The sequence below is a fragment of the Sphaerodactylus townsendi genome, linkage group LG02 (genome assembly GCF_021028975.2).
Source record: "Sphaerodactylus townsendi isolate TG3544 linkage group LG02, MPM_Stown_v2.3, whole genome shotgun sequence".
NCBI classification, from domain to species: Eukaryota; Metazoa; Chordata; class Lepidosauria; order Squamata; family Sphaerodactylidae; genus Sphaerodactylus; species Sphaerodactylus townsendi.
The window spans coordinates 169305906-169328757 of NC_059426.1; the positions used below are offsets into that span (position 1 = coordinate 169305906).

The following is a 22852-nucleotide window of genomic DNA, read 5'->3' on the forward strand; positions in this document are numbered from 1 at the left end:
CGCACGCCGGTGCACCTCCTGTTAGACTGCTTCAAGTTCTGCGCGCTGAGAGGAGGGGCGTAAATAAGGCAAAAATCACGTGGCAAAATCACCAATTAGTAACTCCCTCTCGGCACACACAAATAATTAGAAACCTACTCTCGGGAACCTGTGAGAACCTGCTGGATCCCACCTCTGCTGCTAGGCCATCATCCAGTATACCTTGGCCGGTTAGGTCAGAGGCCCCCACGGCATGCTGGCACCTGAACCCAGGAGCCGCAAACTTCCTTGTACCGACATACAAGGAGGTTGCCATGAGCAGGGATCAGAAGTGGTGTGCGGCAAACTTGCGTTGCCGTGTGCCTACTGCTCTTGCTCTTTCCTGCAGGAAGAAAGAGCACTTCAGGAGTGAGCCTGATGCCACGGTGGGGCAGAGAGGAGGCAAGCTCCCCCATCCATAATCGCCCTTTGAGAGTGCCATCTGACAAAGGAAATTGTGACTCTCCAAACGCTAAACTCCCCAAATCCAAACGCTGAACTCCCCAAATCCTGTTGGCCTCTAAGATGTGACTGAACTCGAATCTAGCTCCTCCTCTTATAGCATCATGGAATCATAGAGTTGGAAAGGGCCATACGGGTCATCTAGTCCAACCACCTGCTCAATGCAGGAACAGAGTGACGATCAGCCCCGGTTTGATCCTGCCAAGTTTTAACTCCTAGGCGGGATCTGGAAACCTGTCTTTGCTCTCCCCCCCCACCCCCCGGCTCTACTTCGTACACCGTTCCAATTTTTCTCAGACTCTTTAGACACCACCTAATGTAGCTCTCTCAGTAGTGTGGAACGTAGATTGTTTTGACCCTGGGGAGGGAAGGCGGTTTCTTCTTCCCAACAGGCAGTGGGACTGGAGGGGTGCCATCCCCCCTTGGAAACTGGCCGGCCAGGGTAGGGGGGCATGACATGTGTGGGAGGTATGGGGTTGAATGGTGACTGCAACATTGGCTCCGCTTAGTTTTGCCAACAGGAATCGCTTATTCCTGATGCTGTTTCATAACAAAGCAATCAACTGAATAGAGTCTTGTTATTCAACGGTCCAAGGCGTGACAATCAGTGTAGAGCATCTCTGACAGATTTTTTGTCCAACCACTGCTTAAAGACTGCCAGTAGGGGGGAGCTCATTACCTATCTAGGCAGCCAATTCCACTGCGGATCTACTATCATTGTAAAAAAAACATCCTAACGCCCAGCTGGTATCTTTCCACCCATAATTCATACCCATTATTGCGAGTCCTCTCCTCCACTGCCAACAGGAACAGCTCCCTGCCCTCTTCTGAGTGACAGCCCTTCAAATACTTCAGGAGAGCAATCATGCGCCCCAGTGGTGGGATCCAAAAATTTTAGTAACAGATTCCCTCGCCAGCCCTCACTCAGCAAAGGGGGCAGAGGCATACCTAGGCAAACCTGAACCCTGGGCAAAACCTGAGTTGGATGCCCCCCCCCGGGCAGCCACCCCACCATGACCCCCCCCCCAAATTTTTTTGCACCAGGTCATTTCTAAATCATCATCACATTATAGAAAATGCCCCAGCTCACAAATCTGAACACAGCAATGGTGAAACACACAGGTTCTTTGATAGAGACTGTTGAGATAAAAGGTATGAAAGGCTGAGAATCAACGAATTGCAGTACCTGGAAGGGATTAACCCAGTTCAGGGAGTGACATTATTAGTCGCAATTGCTATATGGAACCTTCACGTTCAAAGGCAGTATGCCTCTCGGGGGAGGCGAGGGTGTGGAGACGGAAAAGCGGACCCAATTAGTAACCCCCTCTCGGCACACACAAATAATTAGTAACCCACTCTCGGGAACTGGTGAGAACCTGCTAGATCCTACCTCTGATGTGCCCCCACAACCTCCTCTTTTCCTGACAAAGCATTCCCACGTCCCTCAGCCTCTCCTTGTGAGCTTACGTATCCCTCACTGGTGGCACTTCCGTTCTTCTTGGTGAAAATGTGAAAGAGTTTCCCTTGAATGTCTGACCAATTTCACTGAAGCCATTTCAAGGCCATGGTCCACATACCTGCCTATCCATGCCTCCTCCGCTGACCAGGGCACTGTCCACTAGTGCTTGGGATTCCACACACTCATCTTCCAGTTCAGGTTCTTCTTGCCTCTGGTGAAGCTCCAGCAAGGAATTCTTCATGGTCATCAAGAGGTCCTCCTTCCTCTGGCACAGGAGGACGATCTGGCGCTTTATCTCCTCTGTCTCTTCACCCTAAGGAACAACCGCATCGAGATGTGACGTTTTGCACAGAGGAAGTGGGTGCGGAAAGGAAGGAGCTAGAGAGCACCAACTTACTATGTTGCGAGTGCCAAGGTTTTCCTCAGCTTCCACACCGAACCAATTCCCCTTTGCACCGGCAAACCAGGGGCAAGGGGGCTTAGCAGGAAGAAGAAGAAGAAGAAGAAGAAGAAGAAGAAGAAGAAGAAGAAGAAGAAGAAGAAGAAGAAGAAGAAGAAGAAGAAGAAGAAGAAGAAGAAGAAGAAGAAGAAGAAGAAGAAGAAGAAGAAGAAGAGGAGGAGGAGGAGGAGGAGGAGGAGGAGGAGGAGGAGGAGGAGGAGGAGGAGCAGTTTGCATTTATATCCTACCTATCTCTCCTTAAGGAGACTCAAGGTGGCTTACAAGCAGTGGTGGGATCCAAAAATTTTAATAACAGGTTCCGATGGTGGTGGGATTCAAACAGTGGCGTCGCCGCACACACGCACCTCCAGTCCCTATTGGGCAGGGAGGTTGCTTTAGTAACCCCTTCTCGGCACTCAGAAAAAAAACTAGTAACCACTTCTAGAGAAGTGGTGAGAACTGGTAGGATCCCACCTCTGCTTACAAGTTCTTATACCCCATCTTTCTCTCCTGTAAGGAGACTCAAGATGGCTTACACGAGCTCCTTTCCCTTCCTCTCCCCACAACAGACACCTTGTGAGGTAGGTGGGGCTGAGAGGGCTCCAAAGAGCTGTGACTAGCCCAAGGTCACCCAGCAGGGATGTAGAAGTGCGGAAACCTATCTGGTTCACCAGATAAGCCTCCGCCACTCAGGTCGAGGAGTGCGGAATCAATCGTATGCTCATTCCTCTTCCTGGTGCCTGCTGAAAATGGGCATCTTTGAGAAGACCTTGAACCTGCTTACACAGGTGATTCCAGCTTTTCCTGGCATCAGCGTGGAGTTTAGTGCAGCTGGATTTACTGGCTTTTCTTTGATCTTTGGCTCATCGTGGAGTTTCCTGTTCATCCACAGTGGCTTCTTGGATACCCTACCAGGTTTCTTTCTTGATGGAATAACAGTGACTTGAGCTTGCGAGAGCTCATTTCGGGAGAGCACCCCCTTCATTTGCTCCTTTCTCTTCCAGCAGTCTTACCCAGCAACTGGGGAAAGCGTGCATTTTAAGCAGTGGTAGGATCCAAAAATTTTAGTAACAGGTTCCCATGGTGGTGGGATTCAAACTATGGCGTAGCGCCAATGGGGTGGGAGGGGCAAGACAGGGGCTTGGCCAGGTATTATGGGGGTGGGGCATTCCTGGGCGGGGCTGTGGCAAGGACGCAGCTGCTGCGCCGGTCCTTGGGCGGGAAACGAATGCACGCAGGCGCAGGCTGCCACGCACGCCGGTGCACCTCCTGCTAGACTGCTTCAAGTTCTGCACGCTACTGCTGAGAGGAGGGGCGTCACTAAGGCAAAAATCACGTGGCAAAATCACCAATTAGTAACCCCCTCTCGGCACACACAAATAATTAGTAACCTACTCTCGGGAACCTGTGAGAACCTGCTGGATCCCACCTCTGATTTTAAGGTAAGCTTTGAAGATCTGAATCAAAATCACAGCAACGTTGATAGCAGCGGGGCCATTTTATGCAGGCAGAACAATAGGAATCGCATTAACATATGCTCTTCTTATTTTTCTCCACATTTTTTTCCCCTTTGTACAGTGAACTGACAAACAGGGACTGGGTGGAGGGAATGGAAAGATGTCACCTCACCTCCGGGTGGGAAGCAGCCTGAACAGCTAATGGGATTTCTGCAGACAAGTCATCCAAGTGGCTCTTCAGCAACAGTTTCAGAGAGTCTATCTCTTGTTCGGTTCGTTCGGTCTCGTTCACAATTGGCTGCAAAGCAATGGTTGCCGTTAGCTATCTTTGAGTGGATGGAGGAACGTCAGAATGCATGACCTAGTGCCCCGATAAGCCGTCAAACCGCAGCCTGTACTGTCTGCAGCGAGGAAATTATTCAGCGCATTTTGAAAAGGTTTGTTCCGAGACAGAAGGGGGAAAAAAACAACAATTTCGATAAAAAAACTCTGTTTGCTGTCAGATGTAAGCATCTGCTAGGAGAGCGGCTGCGATGGCCATAAAAATAATTTACACGTTTTCATGGGATCGGGAATGCTGCGGTGACCCCGATTTTGTCTTACCCCTAATGCAAAATTTAGGTGTTTGCAGTTGCCGATTTATGTACCCAAATAGACCGCAGATTTCAGAATGTTACTGGAGGATCCACGGGGTATGAAAAAGCAACCAGAAATGAAGGTGTCGAGATGATGCTCAAATATGTACACGGTGTAAGGTTTCAAAGATGGTTCCAAATATGTACACAATGTATATGCTCTGACATGGCTGGCCCAGCCTACCCAGTCTCATCGGACCTTGGAAAATAAGCAAGATCCTGGTTGGTACTTGGTTGGGAGACTCCCAAAGAATCACTACAATACAAAGAGGCGTTGCATCAACCGCTTTTATATATGTGCATAATAAACAACAATAAAGTGCATAAAGAGTGAAGTTCAGTGCAAAACACAACAAACTGTGCAATTCTTACAACAATACAGCTTACGATGGTGTAAATCACATATGTGAAGTCTCTGAGAACAGTATGTTTGGTCCCTTTGAGAATCATGGATACAGAGTCTCGTTACAATTAAAGATATAAGAGGACATTGTTGAGACATACCAAAGACGTTATGAGTGAATGCTGCGATTTAAACCGTCATAAGCTGTATCATTGTAAGAATTGCACGGTTTGTTGTGTTTTGCACTGGACTTCGCTCTTTATGCACTTTATTGTTGTTTATTATGCACACATATAAAAGCGGTTGATGCAACGCGTCTTTGTATTGTAGTGAGTATTAACGTTGTATCTATAGAGTTGATTGAGACTCCAAAAGAATCCCAGGGTTGCTACAGAGGCAGGCAACGGCAACCCACCTCTGTTTGTCTCTTGCCTTGAAAACATTATAGCAGCGGCCTAAATGGGCTGTGATTTGACAACACTTTCCATCACTGCTGTGAGATAAATGAATCACAGAATCATAGAGTTGTACTGGGTCATAAGGGCCATCCAGTTCAACCCTCTGCTCAAATGAGAACTCCTATTTGCATTGCACAGCTATGGTTTTCAATGCTCTGTTAAGTCAACTGCGCATCAGTATTGCATGTATGAAGGACCAACTATTTGTATTTTGATTTGGGGAAAGAGCATATAAGAACATAAGAAAGAGCCTGCTGGATCAGACCAGAGTCCATCTAGTCCAGCACTCTGCTACTCGCAGTGGTCCACCAGATGTCTTTGGGAGTTCACATGCAGACTGTGAAAGCAATGGCCTTCTGCTGCTGCTGCTCCCGAGCACCTGGTCTGCTAAGGCATTTGCAATCTCAGATCAAAGAGGATCAAGATTGGTAGCCATAGATCGACTTCTCCTTCATAAATCTGCCCAAGCCCCTTTTAAAGCTATCCAGGTTAGTGGTCATCACCACCTCCTGTGGCAGCATATTCCAAACACCAATCACACGTTGCGTGAAGAAGTGTTTCCTTTTATTAGTCCTTATATACTAGCAGAAATACAATAATTGAGTATCATTAAGTCATAACTGGGTTATCTTTTAGGCTTTTCAAGGCAAGAGATCAACAGAGGTGGTTTGCTATTGACTACCTCTGCATAGCAATCCTGAACTTCCTTGATAGTCTCCTATCCAAATAGTAATCAGGGTCACCCCTGCTTAGCTTTCAAACAACCTCAGGCTAGTCTGGATTATTCAGGCTGCCAGGCAGAAATGTAGGGACAGGTTTATAAACGTCTGTTCTGCACTACAGCAAAAGGAAGTGTATGAATTCTATCAGGTCCCTCAGGAGGCCCCAACCTACAAAGTGTTCCAAGATCCACCAATGGTTATTAGCCAGCGATGGCTAAGTGGGACCCCATGTTCAGAGATAGTCTACCTGAATATCAATTTCTAAGAGACAGCAACAGGGGGAATTTCTTTTCCGTGAAGGTTCACTGTAAATTAACACTATCAGGATTATTTTATTTATTTACGTTATTTATAGTGCATTGCCTTTCTCATTCGGATTCAAGGCAGCTGATACAGAGTGGGCCAACACAATCAAGAAGGTGAGATGTTCAATAAACAATTAAATAGGATTTGGGCTGTAGAACCAATCATGAATCTGAAAAGCAGAACTGGAGCAAAGCAGAACTGTTAACATCAGACTAAATAATGCGAAATTACACAGAAGAATCCAACTTACAGCAAACTACACACAGTAGTATAGACCACAGTTCCCAATACAGGGGTCCAGAGACGTAGCTGGGCCATACCGCACCCGGTGCGCACTCTGTGTTTTCCGCCCCGCCCCCTCCGCGGCGCCCTGCTCCACACACACTTACCTTAGTGAAACAGTGCAGGCTGGAGAAGCGGCCTGTTCCCTTCAGGCTGAAAACGGCCTGGTGGGAACTACACTTCCCAGGAGACCTTGGGGCTCGCAAGGTCTCCTGGGAAGTGTAGTTCCCACCAGGCGTTCTGAAGGCTGTCTCCGCTCTCCAGCACCACTAAATAAAGAACAGGGGTGCCATGGGGGTGTGTGATTTTCCACCCCCCCCAGGTGCATGCCCAGTGCAACACGCACACACACACACACGCCCCCTCTGCAGGGGTCCCCAGTGTGATGCCCTTTGGGTCTACGGTACTCACTAATATCTTCTCTGGCACCTGCCAAGTATTTTTAGGAAGCGGGTGAGGTCAGGTACAGCTTTTGCCCAACAAGGCTTCTGATCTATGGGAGATTTGATGGGCTGTGCGGCTTTTTAAAAAACGGTGCTTGGGCAGCAGCTGCTACCACAGCCAAGGATCTGCACTGTGTGACTTAAGTTGTGGCAATCATTTTGTGGCCGGCTCCGCCCCCCCCCCCCCCCCCCCCCCCCGCGGCAGCCATTTTGAGGCTTTTGGTAGCTGATAGAGCTGTGTAAGAATTCCAATGAGCCTGCAGCCTCAAAAAGGTTGGGGATCCCTGCCCTAATCATTTGTCCAAGAAACTCTGTGAACCATTCTGTACATTGCTATGGCCTGTGTAGAAAGGCTCTCTTGACTGACTCCATTTCGCACTGTTTGTGGAAAGCCAGGAGAGAGGCCGTCTGAGACTGGTGAGATCAGCACAAACAAGGTGTCACTGTAGGGTATATTTTCACCTCAAGCAGTTCCTCCTGCTCCTTGGTCGTTCTTTCCAATGCCTTCAAATCTTTCAAAAGCCGCTTGGTCCTTTGGAACACGGAGAAAGGTTGCAGCTTCACACCCGGTAGCCGAAGAGCTGCTTGGTACGATTGTATCTCAGTGAGGGTCTTCTTCATGCGGCCAATGTGGCCCAAGATAACCTAAAGCATAAGACAGAGCATCAATAACTGTCAGGAACTGGGCCAAGTGATTCAGGGGCATTCCTAGCTTAATGCTTTGACAACAGTTCATATTGACAAGGGGGCTATATGATGATGGAGATGTACTTTGTATTGTCAAAGGCTTTCATGGCCGGAATCACTGGGGTGTTGCGTGGTTTCTGGGCTGTATGGCCGTATTCCAGTAGTATTTTCTCCTGATGTTTCGCCTGCATCTGTGGCTGGCATGATCCTCTGAAATGGAGCAGCAGTGGCGTGGTGGTTAAGCGCAGGTGTACTCTAATCTGGAGGAACCAGGTTTGATTCCCCACTCTGCCACTTGAGCTGTGGAGGCTTATCTGGGGAATTCAGATTAGCCTGTGCACTCCAACACACGCCAGCTGGGTGACCTTGGGCTAATCACAGTTCTTCTGAGCCATCTTAGCCCCATCTACCTCACAGGGTGTTTGTTGTGAGGGGGGAAGGGAAAGGAGTTTGTAAGCCCCTTTGAGACTCCTAGCAGAAGAGAAAGGGGAGATATAAATCCAATTCTTCTTCTTCTACTGGAACATGGCCATATAACCCGGAAACCTCACACCCCAGAGATGTACTTTCACTTCAATGCAATTGTTGCAAGATATATGTAACCAAGCCTGCTTTTTTAAATGGACCTTTCCTTCTTTCCTTTCCTTGATCTTTTATGGTTTAACAGTTGTAGATAAATAGGCTGACTTGGGCAGGTCACTCCCAGGGAAAAATGGGCAGTGTCCATTGCTCTACAGGGGTAGACAAGCCAGGTGGCTTGTCCCTATCTCCCTATCGCGACCATGGGGCGCCTAAGCTCCAAAATAACTCTTTTCACACATTCTTTAGGGAAACGGGAGGGGGGAATCTTCAGGGATAAAGGGGTCAGCCAAAGCCAGGTCTGACAGAACTGGGTTTCTCTAGCTGGGTACTTCATTGCCTTTCAATAAAGGCTATTGATCAAGAATCCAGAGTCTGTTTATTGGCTAAAGGTCCGAGACCTAACATTAACATTGTAAAATGTTAAATTGTAAAATGTAACATTGTAAAATGAGGAGCAGCAGTGGCGTAGGAGGTTAAGAGCTCATGTATCTAATCTGGAGGAACCGGGTTTGATTCCCAGCTCTGCCGCCTGAGCTGTGGAGGCTTATCTGGGGAATTCAGATTAGCCTGTACACTCCCACACATGCCAGCTGGGTGACCTTGGGCTAGTCACAGCTTCTCGGAGCTCTCTCAGCCCCACCTACCTCACAGGGTATTTGCTGTGAGGGGGGAAGGGCAAGGAGATTGAGTCTCCTGCAGGAGAAAAAGGGGGGATATAAATCCAAACTCTTCTTCTTTTAAAAGGTTTGAACAGGAAGAGGGAAGAAGCATGTACCAGCAGCATGCAAAGTTTTTTGGTGCTCCAAAATGCTTCGTTCACTTATGTTATCTGGGTATTACTCTACATCAGCTATATGAGAAGACTAGCATCATCTCAAACATATCTATCATTTGACTAACATACCTGCTGGTGGTCTTCTGATCCCGGTCAATACCTGTAGCATGAATATTACTCCCATTCTACAGTCATTCCCCCAAGGAAGGTTCTGCAGAGGAAGGCAATGGCCAACCACCTCTGCTGAATCACTTGCCTGAAAAGCACCACCAGGGGTCGCTATAAGTCAGCTGCGACTTGACGACACTTTACACGCACGTATTAGAAATACCCTGACCTGGATAGTCCAGGTCAGACCAACCTCCTCAAATCTCAGAAGCTAAGCAGGGTTGAGACTCGGAAGGGAGACCACTGAGGAAGACTCTGCAGAGGAAGGCAGTGGCAAACCACCTCTGCTTCTCACTTGCCTTGAAAGACCCTTGCAGGAGTCACCATAAATCAGCTGCGATTTGGCGGCACTTTATGTATACAGTGAATACAATGGGATTGTGACAGCGAATTATTATGGGGTGGTACCGTAAAAAAAGAATTGCATGCCATTTAAATGACAAGTTAAGGAAAGTTTGAAAAAAGTTTGAAAAACTTCAAAAAAGGATTGCATACCAACTGACTTGAGAGTTTGACAAAAGTAACATACAGAAGTCATCAGTAGCCTTCCACTACTGTATGTTTCAATTTTCCCAGTCTTTCCATCTCCCAGTTTCAAAAGTGAGAATATTCACCTGGCCATGTTTAAGATGCTCTTTGGGAGAAAACTCCAGGGAGTCATCAGAGGGAGACAAAATCGTCCTGATCTTGTCCACATCCTTCTCCATGGTCTTCACTTCAGATTCAATAGCTTCTACCTCCTAAGCAGAGAGACAAAACGGTCAAACTAATGCAGAGTCAAGATGGGCAGCGATAACATCTTCCCCTGTTGTTTACCCCTGGAAATCTGTTACCTAAAAGTAAGTTGCCTCATCGTGAAGGATATATTTAATTGCCATGGATAACAGAATGCTGGCCAAGATTTGAAACACTGACATCCTGCCTCACCTCCAGAAACTCAAGGGGACAAACTAACTGCTACACCAGGTTGGAAGAACACTAAAATGGAAGAGTTCCTCCTTTTCCAAAAATGTAACCTCCCCAGGTCCAGGCCCAAATCTTTAGGTTCCAGATCCTTGCTACAGACAACCCACACTTACATCGGCCAAATGTTGGATAAGTGGGAGAATTCCCACTATCTGTTGTTGTAAGGCTGCGACTTGTTCGTTTACTTGGCGCAGCTGCTTCACCGTGCTGTCCGTTTCGATCAAAGCGGACAACTCATCCAGTTCTGGGTACATAGCTCTCAGGGTATTTTGCTTTTGTTCTGAATCTTCCAATGCCATCTGGGGAGGGGGTGGGGGAGGAGGAGGAGGATGATTAAAACAATTTTTTTTAAAAAAACCAACACTTAAGGAGATGCACTTTCACACTCAGATACAAAGAACCAAAAGGTTATGAGGTAATCGGGCCTTCTAAAATGGAAACTGCTATGCAGCAAAAATACAGAGGAGCAGCAGTGGCATAGTGGTTAAGAGCAGGTGCATCCTAATCTGGAGGAACCGGGTTTGATTCCCAGCTCTGCCAACTGAGCTGTGGAGGCTTCTGGGGAATTCAGATTAGCTTGTGCACTCCCACACACGTCAGCTGGGTGACCTTGGACTAGTCACAGCTTCTCGGAGCTCTCTCAGCCCCACCCACCTCACAAGGTGTTTGGTGTGAGGGGGGAAGGCAAGGAGATTGTAAGCCCCTTTGAGTCTCCTACAGGAGAGAAAGGGGGGATATAAATCCAAACTCTTCTTCTTTATTTCAAATTAAAGTCAAAATATCGTAAAAGGCCCCAAACGGGCTCCCAAACATACGCCAATGAAAATCACAACATGATAACACATAAAGTCTGAGGCAACATTTTTAGGCCTAAACGCATTTCAGCCCCTTGGCCGTCTTTTGTTGTCTCTTGCCTTGAAAACACCATGAAAGGTTAATGCAGGCTGGCTGCCACCGGATGGCACTTTACACGCCCAAATAAACTCAAAATCACACACGTTGCACTCTGACTGTGTCCAGTCTTATATATTGATCTTACATATAATTAAACAACTTAACACTTCTATATGTATTTACATTTCCTTATTTCTCTGACAAAGTTCTTAAAGATACAGCATAAGGCTTCCAACCCTTGTAACTAAACATAAATAATCACTTAGTCCATTCATGGAAGTGGAGTGAACACACTGGCATACTGAGGAAGACGTACGAAAAACGTTTTATACGCGCAAGACGTTTTTATGTAGAACCTACTGAATTGGACCATGGACTATACGGAACTGAAGTTTTGTTTCTGAACAAAGAATTGAATGGACTAAGTGATTATTTATGTTTAGTTACAAGGGTTGGAAGCCTTATGCTGTATCTTTAAGAACTTTGTCAGAGAAATAAGGAAATGTAATTACAAATAGAAGCGTTAAGTTGTTTAATTATATGTAAGATCAACATATAAGACTGGACACAGCCAGAGTGCAACGTGTGTGATTTTGAGTTTATCTGGGCTAACCTTGACATTGCACTCTTCAAGATAGTGGCGACTTTACACGCCCAAACATCTGGATCAGAATCATGGAACAGGCTCCAGGTTCCACTGTTTTCTGAACTTTTTAAACTTATTTAAGTTTAAGTGATACCAGGTGTTCAGATATGCAAGGGAAGTAGGAGATGTGCACTTTAAGGCCAAGCAACGTTTCTAATCTTGGGCCCCAAGCGCCAGTTCCTCTTACCTGGAGAGCACTGGCATGCTTATTCAACTCTTTTGCGGAGTCGCTCTTGGCCTCCTCCGTCAGCAGACGGCTGGTGCTTTCGAGCCAAGCACGGGTGCTCTTCACGAGTTCGTCGCTTGCTTCCATCTTGCTGGCAGCCTTGAAATGAAAACATCCCCTGTGATTCTGCATAAGGGCCCAAAGGCCCCTTCCGCACATACAGAACGATGCACTTTCAATCCACTTTCAATGCACTTTGCAGCTGGATCTTACTGTGCGGAATAGCAAAATCCACTTGCAAACAATTGTGAAAGTGGATCGAATGTGCGTTATTCTGCATGTGCGGAAGGGGCCATGATTAATGTTGCAAAATTTGTCCTGTTGCGTGAACAATGCGGTTGGTGGTGACAGTCCCACTCACAAACGGCACCACGTTTTTGATCCCTCGCTTGGGAACACAATGGCAGGAGAAGAAATCAGTAAGAGATGGAGAAGGGTATGAGGGAAATAACCGGAGGCAGAAAGAAAAAAGATAAAACATGGACATCCACCTTGATAGAACGAAACATGACCCTTTCCCACACGCCCCTCTACATCGGCCCACATAGGAAGGAAATAGCGCTTCCTTGCCTACAATAGAATCATAGAGTTGGAAGAGACCCCAAGGGCCATCGAGTCCAACCCCCTGCGATGCAGGAACGCACAATCAAAGCACTCCTGTCAGGTGGCCATCCAGCCTCTCTTTAAATTCCTCTTTTATCCCGTCGTTAGCCCGGGTTTATTGGCCTGTTTGGAAAGGGTCTTTGTGAGCCAAAAGACTTAAATACAATAATACGTGGAAATGGATGGAAAAAGGTGAACACATGCTCCCCCTACGCTCCCTTGTGAAGTAAGAAGATACATTTCCGTTTTCACGGCATTTCATGCAACAAATATCGTTTGGTCTCTTCATACACGGCACCATCCCCTTCGGCCGTCTCTCACCCTGTTTATTTGAGTCGTCCTGCGCTCAGCAAGCTGAGAAACTTGCTGGTACTGCTGCAGCGGGATCATCAAGCGGTCCATCAGCTCTTGGCCCTGGCAAGGGTCTTGCTCTACGATGTCTTGAACTTCGGAATCCAGTTCGTTCATTTTGTAATGCCAAAGGTCCAGCAAATCCCAGATCCTCTGCAGGCATCAGACAGAACATTCCAGTTAAGACAATTAACAAGTATCAACAAAAAGTGGGATTCCTCAGCAACGCTACCATTTGGGATAGTTTTGGAGCCACCTGCAAGATTAATTTAGGAACTAGGCGAACATGAAAGGGTTCCGGGTTGCATCCAAGGAAGGAAGGAAGGAAGGAAGGAAGGAAGGAAGGAAGGAAGGAAGGAAGGAAGGAAGGAAGGAAGGAAGGAAGGAAGGAAGGAAGGAAGGAAGGAAGGAAGGAAGGAAGGAAGGAAGGAAGGAAGGAAGGAAGGAAGGGAAGGAAGGAAGGAAGGAAGGAAGGAAGGAAGGAAGGAAGGAAGGAAGGAAGGAAGAAGGGAGGGAAGGAAGGAAGGAAGGAAGGAAGGAAGGAAGGAAGGAAGGAAGGAAGGAAGGAAGGAAGGAAGGAGGGAAGGAAGGAAGGAAGGAAGGAGGGAGGGAGGGAGGGAGGGAGGGAGGGAGGGAGGGAGGTGTGCTCACTGCATCCCAAGTGCAACTTGCCTTTGTTGGCGTCGCCACTGCTGTCTATCCTGCCCGCTTGGCTGAAGGCAGAGCTTGGGGAGGCCGGGGGCCGGGCCGGGCTTTGGGGAGGCAGGGCCAAATGGCTCTTTGGGTGCTAAAGGTTGCCGACCCCTGCCTTAGGGGAAAGTATCCAATACATCTAGCAAGTAGCTTCTCCTGGCTGACCTGTGCACTTTCTATCTTCCCCAGGTTTTTCTTCACATTGGCAGTCCATGAAGGCAAAAAGGACCCTCATCATTGGAGTCAATAAAGCAGGGAAGGCCATTACCTTTTGTATATCTTTGGCTTTGGTGACGTCTGCACTCTTCTGCTGCAACATGTTTTCAACAGCTTGGAGGCCTTTATTAATGTCTTCTATTTTTTTATCTGTGGTGTAGTGGGGGGAATTTTTCAGGACTTCAGTACTGACCTAACAAAACAAAACCAGAAAAAAAGCAAAACAGAGGAGGAAAAATCAGATAGAAATCCAGAGACAAAACCATATACTTTCAGATATTTCAACTGGGTTCTTTTTTTCCCCTCTCTTCAAGAGTCAAATATTGTGAGTCGCTTTGAAGTATAAGAAAGGTGGGACATCAATGTTTTAATTGTGCAAGCTGTCTCAAGTTCCGTAAAGTAGAAAGGCAGCTAATAAATATTTTCAATAAATAAAATAATAAATAAATACACTCATCAGGAAATATTTACTGTGAGCAACGTGTCTTTAACAAGGTGGAGGCTCACCATGAAAGAAGGGAATCATCTGGAAATCCCACTATTCAGTGGCGTAGGAGGTTAAGAGCTTGTGTATCTAATCTGGAGGAACCGGGTTTGATTCCCAGCTCTGCCGCCTGAGCTGTGGAGGCTTATCTGGGGAATTCAAATTAGCCTGTACACTCCCACACATGCCAACTGGGTGACCTTGGGCTAGTCACAGATTCTCAGAGTTCTCTCAGCCCCGCCTACCTCACAGGGTGTTTGTTGTGAGGGGGGAAGGGCAAGGAGATTGTAAGCCCCTTTGAGTCTCCTGCAGGAGAGAAAGGTGGGATATAAATCCAAACTCTTCTTCTTCTTCTATTCAAAATACTGTCCTCCAGGATTTTCTAAAGGGTTTCAGCAAGGTGACTTCTGTTCCCCCCGCCTCCTTTACTGATTCTCCACAGATATCAATATTCCATCCGTTCTAGGACAGATTGGCGGATTATCCGTTAGCACAGAGGCGTGCACCGAGAGAGGAGGTGCATCGGGGCAAGGTTTCTTGTCACGATGCGCTTCCTCTTGCCCCGCACGTACTTCTCGCTTTTCCTGGGGAAAGCAAGAGCACTGTTGGTGCGACTTTTCACATCAGAGAGGGGTGAGCCCAGGGAACCCCAGCAGCGGATAATCAGCCATTTGGCCTTTTTCTGTCATCAGGTCTTTCTTGGCCTTTTGATTAATGTTACAATGATCTTTCTGTAATGGTTTCACATGCTTGGTAGATAACTAGGCTGATCTTTGAGACGAGTTACTCTCATGGAAAAAAGGGATGTTTCCGTTGTTCCATGGGGGTGCCTGGGCATTGATGCAACTCTTTCTCACATTCTTTGGGAAAATGGGAGGGGGGATTGGTGCTGGATAAAAGGAGTGTTGAATTCAGGTCTGGCAGAACTGGCTTCCTGTAAGCCAGGTGCTTCGTTACCTTCCAATAAACTCTACTGGTCAACAGATCCAGAGTCTATTTATTGATCCAAGGGTCAAGACCAAACACTCTGATTTGTGCTGTTCTTACTGTTCTCCCATTTAAACAGGTTTTTGAGGCTAAGGGAAAAGAGAGAGGGCCTTATTTTCCTTTAGAAGGACTATTCCTGGCTTCTAATCACAAAACGTTTGCAAATTGGAATAGAATCACACACAACTAAAATGGTTAAAACCACCTTCACAATAGTCCTGTGTCATTACCAAGTAGGGAAATGCAGTCAACGTTTGCATTAAGCTGACCGACATTTCCAAAAGGAACATACTCTAGGAACATGCTGTCACAAGAGGTGGTGATGGCCACTAACCTGGATAGCTTTAAAAGGGGCTTGGACAGATTTATGGAGGAGAAGTCGATTTATGGCTACCAATCTTGATCCTCTTTGATCTGAGATTGCAAATGCCTTAGCAGACCAGGTGCTCAGGAGCAGCAGCAGCATGTCACTGCTTTCACATCCTGCACGTGAGCTCCCAAAGGCACCTGGTGGGCCACGGCGAGTAGCAGAGTGCTGGACTAGATGGACTCTGGTCTGATCCAGGAGGCTCTTTCTTATGTTCTTACTGCATATGAATGTTTGAAGGTCAACTAGCCATGCATGCTTTGGGAACTATGGAACAGTCTCAAGAGCTTGAAATTCTATTAAACTGTTAAAGCTACTCAGGTCTCAGTCTGCTTAGAACCTGGATAAGCGATTAATAAACGGAACAGGAAATAGCTCTGCAGCCCCCCAGGAATGAGCACAAATAATGCCTGGGTGGCAAAAAAACCCTGTAAATCCTATGAAACCTACAACAAACAGTAGAATATATAGACATTCTCAATCTGGAGGCTGGAAAAAACTGTTTGGAACTTCCAAATAAATAAATGCGGCTTTTACCTTTTCTTCTATCTCCTGTAAAATCTGACTGCAATCTTCCACGTGTTTTTCAATCTCAGCAGGAACGATTGTGTACATTTCAGAGTACTTGATCCGTAGCCCATCCATGATCTGCTCAAAAGTTTGTTTCTGGCTCTCAATGGCTCTCTGGATCTCCTAAGAAATTGAAAGATTTAGTCGTAGTTTGTTCTCCTCCCCACATCGTGTTTAGGATCACCGATGGGCCATTTTGTGTGTGTTACAAAGCTTCGGTTGATTACGCAAGGCAAGCAGATTAAACCTGAGAGATGCTCGCTTTGTTTGGCCCAATGATGCTTTTCAACCCACAAAGAGTACATTAAACCTGATACCATGTCATTGTCTTGTCAAGGCAGATGAAATAATAACTCAAGCACATCAAAACACTTCTGTGATCAATGCTTCATAGCATGTCCTTTGCTAAAAAAGGAACAAAAATACGACACACACACCCCGCCCCCATTCACCCCCCACTCGTGAAACATTCTGGCAACAATAAAGGGCTGCTTAAAGCAGTTGACTTGAAATCTGGAGCATTTGTTTTTGTGTACTTAAATAAAACATCCTGGCAAAACAGTAGCTTCCAGTTCTGCAAGAAGAATATCGATTTCATGCAGTCAAAGAGACCTGACAATCATCTATTGCTTGCAGTCTATAGGCGGAATCTGATTTCTGGCATTGGACAGAAAACATCAGAAAGGAAACACATTTAGGGAGAATTGTTTAGAATTTCCATCTGGGAAATGCATTTTATTTGCAATTATCTTTCGCAAAGCCTGGAGACATTACAAACTAAGCCAAAAAGCCAACCAGCCAATCTTTAGGATGGTGCCAGCATTTTTTTTTAAATAATTAAGAGAGCCTTAAATCAGTGGTGGGATCCAAAAATTTTAGTAACAGGTTCCCATGGTGGTGGGATTCAAACTGTGGCGTAGCGCCAATGGGGCTGGGAGGGGCACGAAGGGGGCGTGGCTGGGCATTCCAGGGGTGGGGCATTCCTGGGCAGGGCTGTGGCAAGGATGCAGCCGCTGCGGCGGTTCTTGAGCAGGAAACGAATGCACGCAGGCGCAGGCTGCCACGCACGCCGGTGCACCTCCTGCTAGACTGCTTCAAGTTCTGCACACTACTGCTGAGAGGAGAGGCGTAAGTAAGGCAAAAATCACGTGGCAAAATCACACACAAATAATTAGTAACCTACTCTCGGGAACCTGTGAGAACCTGCTGGCTTAAATGATAAATACTTGGGAGCAGTTCTGCATTACAAGAAAACGTGAAAAAAGTATTACAAAACCTCTTCTTCCCTTCTCTGACAGCGTAATCCTAAACAGATATACTTAAGAACATAAGAGCAAGCCAGCTGGATCAGACCAGAGTCCATCTAGTACAGCTCTCTGCTACTCGCAGTGGCCCACCAGGTGCCATTGGGAGCTCACATGCAGGATGTGAAAGCAATGGTTCCTGAGGTCAATGGACTTGGAAGGGTATAACGCTGCTTAGAACTGCACTGTAAATATGTTTGCATAAAAGACTGTCTCAATCCTTTGTCAACGTCAGCAGAGCAAAGACAACGGAGGACTGAAATCCGGACTCCGCAACAGTTGTGAAAAGAAGGAAGCTGGATGCAGGGAGCAGGTCATACAGACAGGAGGAAAACTATACCCATTGAAATTGTCTTTCAAATAACTTTAAGGCACAAAAGTGTGTTTCCAATTATACTTTCCAACAACCTCTCATGTTGTACGGGGTGTGAGAACGGTGGCCATTTACGTACTTGCAGCCTCCTTCACATTGAGCGTACATTCCCTTTGGGTTTGATTCTCCGTTATACACACGTTTCCTCCTTTCCAGTAGTCACCCTGCCTTGAGATCAGAGAGTCCCCAGTTTCTGAAAACTCTGAAAGTGCAACTTTTCTTCCCCTTTGCAGGGGAAGCGAAGGAGATCAGCATGTGTTTAGCTTCCTTCGTATTTTCACGTTCCTCCCTGCCTTCTCCCACCCACACCACAGCAGTACCTCCCACCCTTCTGTCCATCAATTCAGAAGATCTGAAAGGCTTTCTTTAAAAAAAAATTACACACAGTGAAATTGACAAGAAATTGACACGGTCTAGCAAACTAATGCTAGAACAAAGATGATAGGGGAAAACATCCCCAGTTCCCTAAGTCACTCCTTGTAGGGACTTTTGCAGACCTTTGACAATTTTGCCACCCTCCTCTGGACTCTAGATTCAGACATAAAAGCTGGAAGCTCAGAAATGGGAGTGGGAGTATACCAAACACACATGAAGCTGCCTTATACTGAACAGATCATCAACCCAACAAGATCAGTACTGTGTTCAGTTCTGGTCGCCACATCTCAAAAAGGATATCGAAGAGATAGAAAAAGTGCAGAGAAGGGCAAGGAGGATGATTGAAGGATTAGAGCACCTTCCTTATGAGCAGAGGCTGCAGCGTTTGGGACTCTTTAGTTTGGAGAGGAGACGTCTGAGGGGGGAGATGATTGAAGTCTATAAAATTATGCATGGGGTAGAAAATGTGGACAGAGAGAAATTTTTCTCTCTTTCTCACAATACTAGAACCAGGGGGCATTCATTGAAAATGCTGGGGGGAAGAATTAGGACTAATAAAAGGAAACACTTCTTCACGCAACGTGTGATTGGTGTTTGGAATATGCTGCCACAGGAGGTGGTGATGGCCACTCACCTGGATAGCTTCAAAAAAGGGCTTGGACAGATTTATGGAGGAGAAGTCGATCTATGGCTACCAATCTTGATCCTCCTTGATCTCAGATTGCAAATGCCTTAGCAGACCAGGTGCTCGGGAGCAGCAGCAGCAGAAGGCCATTGCTTTCACCTCCTGCCTGTGAGCTCCCAAAGGTACCTGGTGGGCCACTGCGAGTAGCAGAGTGCTGGACTAGATGGACTCTGGTCTGATCCAGCAGGCTAGTTCTTATGTTCTTATCAGTATTGTTTATTCAGACTGGCAGTGGCTCTCTGGAGTGTCAAGCCGAGGTCTTTCACATCACCTACTACCTGGTCTTTTTTAGCTGGAGATGATGGGGATTGAACTTGTGACCTTCTACATGCCAAGCGGAGGTTCTTCCACTGAGCCATAACCTCTCTTCAGTGGAAAGCTCCCCACAGGGAGGAGCCCCCGACATGTCCATATACCCGTCCCCTTTTTGGTAGGTGGGTAGGTAGGTGTGGTGGTTGCTGGAGATTTTAGATTGTTTGGGGGTTTCTAGGATGGGTTGTTATTGTGATTTTACTGTTGTTGGGTTTTACTCTTGTGTGGCTTTTATGATAACCTGCCCTGGACCGTGGTAAAGGATAGGGGATAAATGCAAATAAATAAATACATAAGCCAAAGCTTCTTCACAGGTCCCGTCCCAGAAGTATGTAACTGCTCCAAAAAACCCAGACAGACAACCAACCTCGAGTTTTGCTGTCCTTTCAGGGAGAGCTTCTAAGTCCAGACCATGGAGCAACACCATAGTGTCTTGCAACGAATTCTTCACAGCATCGATTTCATCGCTGGCCTGGGCCCGGTCTTGAACCTCTGACCGCGCAACATCCTTTCTTTTCTGAGCCTTTTGTTGGAGCCTGAGACAAAAGAACAAGAGTTTGACTTTATACCCTGATTTTTCTCTACCTTTAAGGTGCCTCAGTGTGGCTTATAATTGCTTTCCCTTCCTTCAGGTCCCCCCTTACCTTCTCTTGGCTGCCGTTGTTCTGCAGAGGCCAGGACACACCCCTGTCGCCACTGTGACGCCTCCGGGGCTGGAGGCCAGGAGGCGTGTCTTCTGGGCTCTGCAGGGTGACGGCAGCGGAGAGAAAGTAAGAGGGGAACTAAAGCGGTGTGGGGGAAACGGCGGTGTCCACCCAGTGCTGTTTGCTTGGCACTGGGTGGACACCGCCGTTTTTCAAAAGACTCGCTCATTGAGCAAGTCATAAAAACACAATTGTAGGGGAGGTGGGCTGTTGTGGTTTTGCCTGAGTCAGTTGTGCAAAGTCCTCCCCCACAACGGCGTTTTTACCGGCCTCAAGCCAGTCTTTATGACCCGTGCGGAACGGGCCAGAGAGAGAGAGTGTGCGTAGAGGAAAGGAGAAGAGAATATCAGTGAGATCTGTGCCTTTAAGGCTGTTGATGGGCAGAGTTAAGAGAAGCAGCAAAAGGAGAGATCAGCTGAGACTTCAGGACAGGCACTGGGTTGCCTTTTCGCATGTCAACAGAGAAACACGAGGAGAGCCCTCTGCAAGCCCATTGTACAGAGAAGAGTCCTGACGTAAATGTTCTCTGAATAATCAACCATATAGTCTGAACCTTTCATTGCGGTCTTTGAAAGCCAATGCCCATCTTCATCTTTTAAAGTATTAAGACCAATATTTTTCTGGATTATTTTTTTAATTTTGCAATTTGGAGACCACACTTCAATGCATGCGCATGAGAACTTCAAGGCACACGTGAGCATTTATCTATTGAAAATGCTCACTCCCTTCTTTCTGTACATATATCTACAAGGGGCTTTCCAACATAAGTTTTATAAATAAAAAAGCAATATAACACTTCAAAAACATTCAGAACAGAAGCAAAAAAAAAAGATTAAAATTAGCACGTAACACTGTTAAAACAGAATCCAACTAAAAGATTAAAAGTAATGGTCTGCAAAGTCATTCTAAAGAGCAGCAGAGGAAAATACACAGTAAAATATCCTAAAATATAGCAGTTGCACAAAAGCAAGGCCTTGGATGAAAATCTGTTGGCTTGACAGGGTTACAATCCATCTAAAAGCCTGGAATTGTTTTTGTAATTGTCTGGCACCTAACAGATTGTAAATTCAGAGCCAGATCAGCTTTGATGGGCAAAGCGCTCCACAATCTAGGCGCCACGACTGAGAAGGCCCTGTTCCTGCTACTCACTTATCTGGTCACACAAGTGAGGTCACACAAGAGGCAAGTCTTCCAATGACGATTCCAGCCACAGAGCACATTCACAGAAGAGAAGGCGATCTTTAAGATACCCGACTTCCCGACTACACGAAGCTGAAGTTATCTGCTGAAGTGATTTAATAAAATCTACAAACCACACAAGTATTACAGAAATACTCACTCTTTCAGTCGATCTCTCATGAGCTGAATTTCCCTGACTACGGGAATGCCTTCTCCCTGCTCAGCAGGATCCTGAGGGATGTTTAGAATGCGACTTGCGTGGTGACGTATTAAGCGCAGGAATAATTCCTCTGCGTTCACACTGTCCTCGTAAGAGTTAACGCACTCCAGAAACGCCTGCAGCTCCTCTTTGGTGAATCTCTCTTTCTCTTTGAGATTTTCAGGTAAATCTTCCTGAAGATTGTCTAGAATGATTGTCTCTCGCTCAATCTGAACAGAAAAAACAGAAAGAGGTACAGGATGTCATGACCCCAGCCAATGTAGCTTGGGCCCTGCCATGCTGTTTGTAAGAGTTTCTCCTCGTGCTATTGGCCTGAGAAAGAAAGTTATCAAGACCAGTCGCGTAGCACCAACGGGAAAGGGGAGGCACCCTGCCCCGGGCACGCGCCATTGGGGTCACATGGGGGGTGGAAAATCGCTGAAAAGGTTCATTAGTTCATCTCTCCTGCAGCCTGGTGGGAACTACACTTCCCAGGAGACCTTGCAAGCCCCCCTGCCCTCCACCCCCCAGGAAAGCCTCTGCAGGAATTGGAGCTCGCAAGGTCTCATGGGAAGTGTAGTTCCCACCAGGCTGCAGCAGAGAGGAACTAAGGGGCAAGAGAGAGGAACTAAGTTAAGTGGGGGGACGCAGGGGTGAAGCGGTGGGGCAGGGGGCACGGGGTGCCACAGGGGGGCATAGGGGCCTGGCGCCATTTTGCCTTCCTACGCCATTGATCAAGTCACAAATGTTATCTGCCTTTGGAATGTGTATGCCTCTTTCTCTCCTTTCTCCGCCCTTTATCTTCCAATTCCTGGCAGCTGGCTCACTTAAGGTGGGAGGGGGAGGAAAAAGGGGAACCGCTAGAAGCATATAATTGGTGTCTTGTAAAAAGCTGACCAATTCAGACAATTTTTTTAAGTTACATACCTACGATTGCTATCAATAAAATAAGGATTCTGTTACCAAAGTATCGGTGCCTGTTATTCAAGCAAGACTGGGAACGTGACACAAGGGAGGGATGTGAGATGGGGCAGAAGACTACTAAAAGATCTGCTAAAAGTCTTATTTTACACGTCAATTTCAAAAATAAAATAAATAAAAATAAAACGGATTTCAAAAATAAAAGACGGTCCATTCCTGCTTTATTATTTATTTAATTACAATGTTTGTTAGCTGCCTTTCGCCTCTGCTCTTCCATCCTACTTCTCTCTGTCCGTGTGGTCTTCTCCGCTGAAACAAGTTAGCTTTATACCTTCTGATGTACTTGCTCACTACCATTTAAACAATGGCTAAATGACTGACCAGTAGGTAATCAATACATTACAATATCATTACAATATTTGCTGCTCATCACAATATCACCTTAGCATCCTGTTTATAGACAATAACAAATGATAAAAACACAATAAAAACGAAAATTACAAAATCTAAAAGTAAGTCATAGAATTAAAAAAAAATCCAATCGGGACTGTCTAAATCACA

At 46.4% G+C, this 22852-nt stretch overlaps 1 protein-coding gene across 1 annotated transcript in view; it reads right to left on the minus strand.

Annotated features, from left to right (window-relative positions):
- Positions 1-22852, minus strand: part of SYNE2 (spectrin repeat containing nuclear envelope protein 2) — a 260281-nt gene that overhangs the window by 158480 nt on the left and 78949 nt on the right. The window contains 11 exon segments of the mRNA XM_048484653.1: positions 2058-2252; positions 4008-4133; positions 7487-7669; positions 9851-9976; positions 10316-10501; positions 11930-12067; positions 12893-13075; positions 13884-14024; positions 16207-16362; positions 19656-19824; positions 21332-21600. Of these exon segments, the coding sequence (XP_048340610.1) occupies positions 2058-2252; positions 4008-4133; positions 7487-7669; positions 9851-9976; positions 10316-10501; positions 11930-12067; positions 12893-13075; positions 13884-14024; positions 16207-16362; positions 19656-19824; positions 21332-21600 (1872 nt within the window).